Source organism: Notothenia coriiceps, unplaced genomic scaffold (genome assembly GCF_000735185.1).
Source record: "Notothenia coriiceps isolate Sejong01 unplaced genomic scaffold, NC01 NC01_scaffold00037250, whole genome shotgun sequence".
Classification (NCBI taxonomy): domain Eukaryota; kingdom Metazoa; phylum Chordata; class Actinopteri; order Perciformes; family Nototheniidae; genus Notothenia; species Notothenia coriiceps.
The window spans coordinates 11,417,878-11,425,958 of record NW_011369951.1 but is presented as its reverse complement, the minus strand read 5'-3'; the positions used below and the strand labels follow the sequence as shown (position 1 = coordinate 11,425,958).

Sequence of the window (8,081 nt, the reverse complement as noted above, 5' to 3'; positions counted from 1 at the left end):
CCAAGCTTTCCGGTCTTTAGTAGAAATGTTCGTTGCTAAATGAGCTCTATACAGTGTTGTTTACATTCTGTGATGCGCGAGCTGATGACGTCACGTCAAGACGAGTTAACTTTTTTTTCTTCTCAATTTTGTGTGGAAAAATGCGGGGATTATGCGGCCTTTTGATAAATATGCGGCTTTTTAAAAATCTGCGCCATTTTGCTGATTATGCGGTAAATTCTGCGATCGCAGGATCGCGTTTTTCTGGAGGGTCTAGTCAACTGTTATTCCAAAATGGCTGCTGCAACTCACGACTCTTCATTTGTGAAAAAGCTGCCGATGACTTTTCTCGATTCATTGATCAAAATCAGTTGATTTGGTCTTAAGAATGTCCATCTGTTTATCCCAGGGGGTCTTTTGAATGTATCTTTTGTCAGTCCAAAACCAAAAGGAATCAGTTTTATGATGGAAAACACTAGAAAATCTTCATTTTCATATTGTGGAAATGTTACATTAAACATAACTAAACACAACATGTGATGTCAACGGATTGATCAACTAATCATCGCAGCTGTACCCAACGTACAGCATTCAGAGAACCAGCAGGAATAATGGAGTTTCATTCATATTGTGCTTTGTGAACACAGAGAGAGGTTCTGGGAACACTTGACCACGCCTCTCTTTGCGCCCCTCGCCCCTCCTTCAGATACCACCGAGGTATTTGGATCGGTTTTTACAATGATTTAAATAACAATACTTTTATTAGTGAGAGCGGAAATATGTCAACGCAAGAGTTTCATTCTACAGGCATGTGTCCTGGAGACGTGTGCTTTTGTCATGAAGATCATCGGCCTGGAGATCTACTACGTCGTCAGGTAAATTCACTCTTTCAATGTTTCTCACTTTCACTAAGCTCCCGTCTCATGTTTTCAATATGAATTGCCTCTGTGTGATTAACAGTGGGTCTCTGGAGCAGTCCCTGAAGGATGGGCTCCAGAAGTTTTCCAACGCTCGGCGATACGAGTACTGGTCCCAGTATGTGAAGTCTCTGGTGTGCCACGTGGCAGAGATGGAGGAGGAGGGGGTCGGCTCCCTCACTGAGACCCAGATGCTGATCTCTGCCTGGAGGATGCTGCTGATTCTTTCCACCTCCCATGTGTGTGACAGCAAACACAGTCTTTGTTGCAGGGTTTTCAGTGGGCAATTTTGAAAGAAGGAAGTTACTGCTTATGCCCCACAAAAACAAACGAGTGTTTTTTACATCCCGGAATTTGTTGAGATTGAATCACATATTTAATGTGAAGCAAATAAGAGTATTTCCTCAAAACATTCGACTAGTTCTGATTTGCTTTCTTACCGAGTGTTAGGTCAGACTGATACCAAGCTTTCTGACCGAGTGTTAGGTCAGACTGATACCAAGCTTTCTGACCGAGTGTTAGGTCAGACTGATACCAAGCTTTCTCACCGAGTGTTAGGTCAGACTGATACCAAGCTTTCTCACCGAGTGTTAGGTCAGACTGATACCAAGCTTTCTAACCGAGTGTTAGGTCAGACTGATACCAAGCTTTCTCACCGAGTGTTAGGTCAGACTGATACCAAGCTTTCTCACCGAGTGTTAGGTCAGACTGATACCAAGCTTTCTCACCGAGTGTTAGGTCAGACTGATACCAAGCTTTCTCACCGAGTGTTAGGTCAGACTGATACCAAGCTTTCTTACCGAGTGTTAGGTCAGACTGATACCAAGCTTTCTCACCGAGTGTTAGGTCAGACTGATACCAAGCTTTCTCACCGAGTGTTAGGTCAGACTGATACCAAGCTTTCTTACCGAGTGTTAGGTCAGACTGATACCAAGCTTTCTCACCGAGTGTTAGGTCAGACTGATACCAAGCNGGTATGAGGTCAAGATGAAAAGTCGTGATTTTTTGCATAAAGGTTAAAAATAAGACAAAGCGCGCCCTTAATATGGACGAGCAGCAAAGTCATGGTGTATTGTTACCTTGGTATCTTGCCTTGACTGTCCGTTGCCTTGGACCTTGTCCGTTGCCTGACTGTCCGTTGGGAGACTTAAGTCTGGTCTAACCGAAACTGCGTAGGTGAGTCTCTCCCCGATGTCCGGTCCCTTGTCCCCCGACAGTCCCCCGATGCCGATCCTGTCCACCCGACAGAGTCCCCCGATGTCGGTCCCTGTCCCCCGCAGCCCCCGATGTCCGGAATCACTGTCACCCACAAGTCCCCCATGTCCGGTCCCTGTCCCCCCTCTTACAGTCCCAACCATGCCGGTCGCCTGTCCCCAGACTAGTCCCCCGATGTCCGGTCCCCTGTCCCTGACAGTCTCCCCGACAGTCCCGACAGTCCCCCCCCGAGGCCGTCCCTGCGTCACCCGACAGTAAATCGTGTGTGTGCCGACGACCGGTGTCGGTTGTGACATGTCGACGACGACAAGACGAAAGTACAATCCCCTTAGTAAACGAAATACCATAAAGTTGGTAAACTGGCTCAAGTAAGTAAAAGAGAGAGAAATGACAGAGGAAAGGGTACCGTATCATAGACCGGAACCATAACGACGATAGAGGAATTTCCTCACTCCGATAACGAACCCCGTGTACAAACAAACGGGTTACATCTTAGGATACTTTTTAGTCATGTTCTGTATACATACTAACATATAAGGGTATGCTTAGTGTGGTTACTCCATTTTACTAGCTATAACATTAACGTTACATCACTCTTTTTCACTTCTTACTCAAATAGCCAGAGTGCAGATATCACCATTAGATTCACAAACCTGAAACATCATCAATTTCTTCACTGCTGGTGATGACATTGTTGTCAGCTGCTGATACTGCTACTTCTGCTGCTGCAGCTTGTGGCGCCTGCTTCAATGAAAATAACTTTCTAATATCCATAACTGTATAGGCTATTAGCTTAAAACTCGTCAGGCTCTAGGAAGGATCACTTCTTCCTCAGGGCAGGGAAGGCTACGCAGTACGCAGGCTAATGTCGCGTAGCGGCTGCCTCTCTGGTGGACTCCGGTACTGCACATTACTCCCGAGACGTTTTCAACAAAACATTTTTTTTTTTTTTTTAAGTGAAACATCCGGGGCTTTTCAGAAAACATCCTGGGCTTGAGCCCAAGTAGCCATCCCCTAGCGCCGCGGGTACCCGACGGGTGAACCGCACAAAAAATGATTCGCGGGTGGTATTTTTACAAACGCTTTTTTCCGGGTTCGGTTCTGGGTAAAACAAAGATGATGCGGGTCCGGTCGTGGGTGTTGCATAATAAATATATTAAAATAATAATGATTTAGTTTAATGTTTAAATCGTCAGACCTCTCCCCCGCGGGACCGCGCATAATCATAACCTCTGCAGCGCATCAATCTGCTGCTGAGCGCACCACATTTGAAATGGCTGAGGTGAAGCTCTCTAGCGGAGAATACAGCATTTTCAATAACACTTCCTCAAGAGCGAAATCCAACGTCTGGGAGGCTTTTGGTGTCATCCTAGATGGAGAAAATAACCAAAATCCCACGCTTTTTGAAACAAATATGCAATATGCGTGTGTTAATAATTGCACGTTTTCACTGCTCATATATATGCGGGTTTGGGTCAGGTTGCGGATCTTGTGCTGACGGGTCGGGTCGCGGAACTAATTGGCAATATGTGCGGGTAGCGGGTTCGGTTCGGTATTGCACGTCGCAGGTGCGGGGCGGGAGCGGGTCTTGAAAATCAGACCCGTGCAGGACTCTGGTCTGGGGTAGAGATCTTCAGAATTGGTTTGGCATCCGCTGTGTCAACTCGTGGCACAGCACGTCTTGTGAATTCTCCGGCCGAATCTCCAAATAAACCGTCAGTGTTTGCCATCAAAGTTCCTGCTCTCCCCGTGTCTCTCTGAGTTTCGTCTCCATTGCTTCACAAGTTTCCATCACAATAAGGGGAAATAGGAAGGGTGTATTTCAAGCTGGTTATGCAATTAAGTTATTGCCAAACAGAACGTCTTTGCCTCCACATGCTTTTTGCCTCTGCTGGACTACAGATCAGCTGTTAGCATTAAAGTGAGACACAAAAGAGCAATGTTCAATTAAATAAACTTGCATTTGATATTTTAGTTTTCCTTTCTTTTTTTAATCTAATATATTTTCACTGTGACCTTACATGCAACCATTTTTGGATTTTGAGTTGCCAAATATGACATTGCTGATAGCATAGTCTTCAGACTGAATGTTTGAGTGATGAACAAGCCTTTTTGAGGAATGCATATACTTTTAACAGACAAAAGAAGAAATATAAACAGAAATGACCTAACGTGCAGACTTGGCTGCTGGAAGATATGCGAGTGTTGCATATAGTGCCATGATGACGGCGTGACTGAAGCAATGACTGACACATGAGGGAGATGTGAGGAATGTGGTGAGCTGAGGGAACATCAGAAAGTACCAGCTTGTACTGAGCAGGCTTCGGGTCATAAATCCTGAGGGGGTGTTATGGTTAGCAGTCTTACCCCAGGATGTGTTCACAGATCAGCCTGCAGTAGTCACTGTGGGAGCTGGTGATGAGGAGGAGGACCTTCCCGGCGCTCTTCATGCTGCGCAGCCAGGTCTTGACGGAGTCTGAGCAGGGCTGCAGGTACCGGCCCGGGTCCCTCTTCATACTGGGGAAGTACGTCCCAGCATCCTCTGCAAAGAGACACACAGTCACACACTACCCTTGATCTGAAGCACACAACATGGACGGTCTGCGTAACATGTATATAATGAATGCTATGGTGTTCGGAGCCACCATCAACCCAGTAGAACTATGGGATATCTTGGACCAATGTTTGACAACGGTCTGCACCACTATCATCAAATCACCAAATGAGAGAATATTCTTGTCAATTAAAATGTCTACAAACACAAGATGTATTTTTATCCCACTTTTTGAGTTTCTAAAAAAAATATTATGGTAATTTCATTCCAGCTTTTACAACTACAAATGTAATATTAATGCATCCATCTAAATCGGACAGATCTGCAGTAAAGGATCTTCTAGTTGGGTGGACTTCACTTCAACACTAGCTTGCTTCTTTCCATATATACAGTGTGGTTTTGCTATAGCTACAGGCTACTTACTTTGAGGAGAAATGTGTAGCTTTACCAAAAGTTTAGCCGACTGTTACCAAACTACCTAGCTTGCTTGGTAGCATGGGCTACTGTGCAACCCAGTCTCACGGCATTTTGTGTTATAGTCACGAAATGTAATCTATTGATTCGTGTTCACCAACACGATTTTAGAAGCAATGTATTTCTATTGGTAGTATGTTTCGTAGCTGCACCAAATAATAAAAAATTAGAAGGAAAGGCTAAGCCCCATTTATTTTCCTCGGGGACGGCAAAAAAATGTCAGACATTATACGATTTAAAATAAAAACAATAATCGTGGCTTGATATTGAGTAAGAACATGTTTTTATGAACCCCACAGCTTCCGGTCTTCCAAGACCCGACCGGACAAAAAGACGTGGTGCAGGCACGAAACATACTACCAATAGAAATATATTGCTTTTAAAATCGTTCTGTGTGACACGAAAAAAAGAGGAAAATCGTGTTGGGGAATATATTACATTTATTTCGTGACTATAACACGAAATGCCGTGAGACTGGGTTGCATTGTGGCATCCACTGCTAGCATTTTAGCAGCTAACTCACATTCTAGCTTGGAGAGCTATTTTGACTGACTGGTTAAATTGCTACCAGTTAGCTTGCCAGCTACAGTGCTTTGCTAGCTATGAGCTCCACCTAATTCATCAGGATATACAGATGAAAGATGTTCCACTTTATTTTGTAGAACCCCTTTACATCCATTTAATTATTATTTATGAATTAAATAAAGACGCTTAGGAAGGAACTAAACAATTAAAAAAAATCTGCATTGCATTTATCAGAGGAAAACAATCAATAGAAGTAGGCTACATGGTTGCAAATGTTGGCGCAAAACCATTTTGATATTACCACTATTAACAAATGCACATTTAGGAGCTTCACATTTAGATGGGTAAAATAATCCAATAACAATAGATTAGCTTTTTCCCATAATCCAGTAAATGCTTACCTAATAAATTGGCTTTTTTAAGGAGAAACACATTGAAATACAAAGAGGTAAATGGAGCTCAGGGTCGTGCACTCTCCACCTCTGAGGCACCGTCAATGGGCTTTCCTTACTTTGAAGTGTTACACAATCCAGTCTATCACAGACCTAATGTTGATCTAATGTTTCCAGCAAAGTCCAATGAATAAATCATTAACTGAGGACTCTGATTGACAACATCTATAATGCTTCCATATATCTAGACTAGTTTACAAAATGCGCAGGTATAAACATGATAAATCATATAATATTATGAAGAACAGAACTGGACTTCAACCTTCAGACAGCAAAAGGAGGCAAGCTGTACAGTGTATTTGCTCTCCAGCTGATATGAACCAACAAGTGAGAAGTGATGTTGCTTCTTTCACAAGCAGGAGAAAAGAGGGCTTATGAAAAGAGGGCTTATGAAAACAGGGCGGAGTGTGTATGAGTTCAGTGTATTCACCTCAGGTGTTTACCCTGGCAGAGAGCATCACACACACACAGTCTGAGACCCTTTGAACTCTGTGACCTAAAGCAGTGGTTCCCAACCTTTTTTGTCTCGTGAACCCCTTGAGCTGGTTGCCATTCTATAAGTACCCCCTCACTCATCTGTGATGATTGGCCTAAATATGTTCTTATATTAAACCCTTTGTAATCATATTCAACCGAACTGCTCTTTAAAGGAAAATCCCTTGTATAACTCACCCTTAATACAAATGCATTTAAACTTGACCTTAACACTTATTGTCAGTGAAAAATTATAAGACTCACTTCTAGCTGTTTCAACATATGTTGTTAAGACTGGAGCTTTGAATGACACACTTGAGCTTGCTTGTCTTTCATAAGCTTTGACAGTTCTGGGGGCAGGACACCAGGCTTATGAGAATTGATTTTAAATAGTCTTTTGTGTGGGATTTATATTGCAATCCCTAATCTTTCTACTTACACCCTGCATCCCTTCAAGTACCCTTAGGGGTCCCCGTACCCCCGGTTAGGAACCACTGACCTAAAGTGTCCACGTTCTGTTTTTTGTCAGACATATGTTCTGATGTTGTCTTACATCTAAAAGCTGCACTGAGTTACATTCTTGAGGTAAACCAACATATTTGAACCAATGATAAGGGCCAATCAAAGCTGTGGTGTGAATTTGGCACAATGCGAAAGGTCATTGCGTTACTAAAATCAAAAGGCTGTTTGAAACTGTCAATTACAGAATTTCCTCTGTGCACTGTCACATTTTTTTGACATGTTAACTTAGGAGTGGTGCAAGACGAAACCTTACAGTGTGTCCAAAATGACACGGGATTATCCTTATGGGACCACCAATGAGCACAGTAAATCCCAAGGTAATATGACTAATCAAAATGTCCCAATATCCCTCATGAAACATCCTCTAGACACCATGAATACCACATTTCAGAGCAGCCTGGCCAACTACTTGCAGAAATATGTTATGATGTGAACAAAGTGAGCAGCATTGTTTTCATACCTGGAATCGGCTGCCAGTACAAAAACAACATCAGAGCCTGAGGCAAATGATCAACATATCAGGAAATTCTAACAAGAACTGTTGTAAAATAGTTCTTCTTTGATATTGCTAGAATTACAACTTCTTAGTTATTGTGAATGAGCCTTAATTGTGTGTGATGGGTTCCAACACCTCATATAAATACTGCTGAGGGTGCAAAAAATGTGTATGTGCTGCCCCTTTGTGGTAGAACACAGGAATAGCTTCTAGGAAAATAGATTAGATTTACGAAGGCAGTTGATGGTTCTAATCAGAAGGTGACGACAAACACCAACAAGCAGAACCCAAACAGGAGGCCTTAATTAAAAAGGTCTGGGATAAGATTTGCTTCTGATTTTTACCAAATGTCTTCAGAAGTGTTCCTCGTCTCCACAGGTGAACAGGAAAAGCAGGTCGGCTCATCAACGTATTAGCGTTTTGCTCTCAGTCAGCATGGCTGTTCTGCCTCATTACCACAGCCAGGGAGGGGG

General features: G+C 43.1%; 2 protein-coding genes across 2 annotated transcripts in view; one reads left to right on the top strand and one right to left on the bottom strand.

The window, feature by feature from the left end:
• The first annotated feature begins 425 nt into the window (after positions 1-425).
• Positions 426-1,204, top strand: LOC104966942 (nucleoporin NUP188 homolog). The gene is made up of 3 exons (XM_010796295.1): positions 426-696; positions 787-854; positions 940-1,204. Exons 2-3 carry the CDS (start codon positions 817-819, stop codon positions 1,187-1,189), a joined length of 288 nt encoding a protein of 95 aa, XP_010794597.1. The 5' UTR covers positions 426-696; positions 787-816; the 3' UTR covers positions 1,190-1,204.
• A 3,270-nt stretch (positions 1,205-4,474) lies between these two features.
• LOC104967300 (5'-nucleotidase domain-containing protein 1-like) overlaps positions 4,475-8,081 on the bottom strand; it is a 108,810-nt gene continuing 105,203 nt past the window's right edge. The window contains exon 7 of the mRNA XM_010796712.1: positions 4,475-4,653. Within this exon, the coding sequence (XP_010795014.1) occupies positions 4,475-4,653 (179 nt within the window). The remainder of the gene's footprint in view (positions 4,654-8,081) is intronic.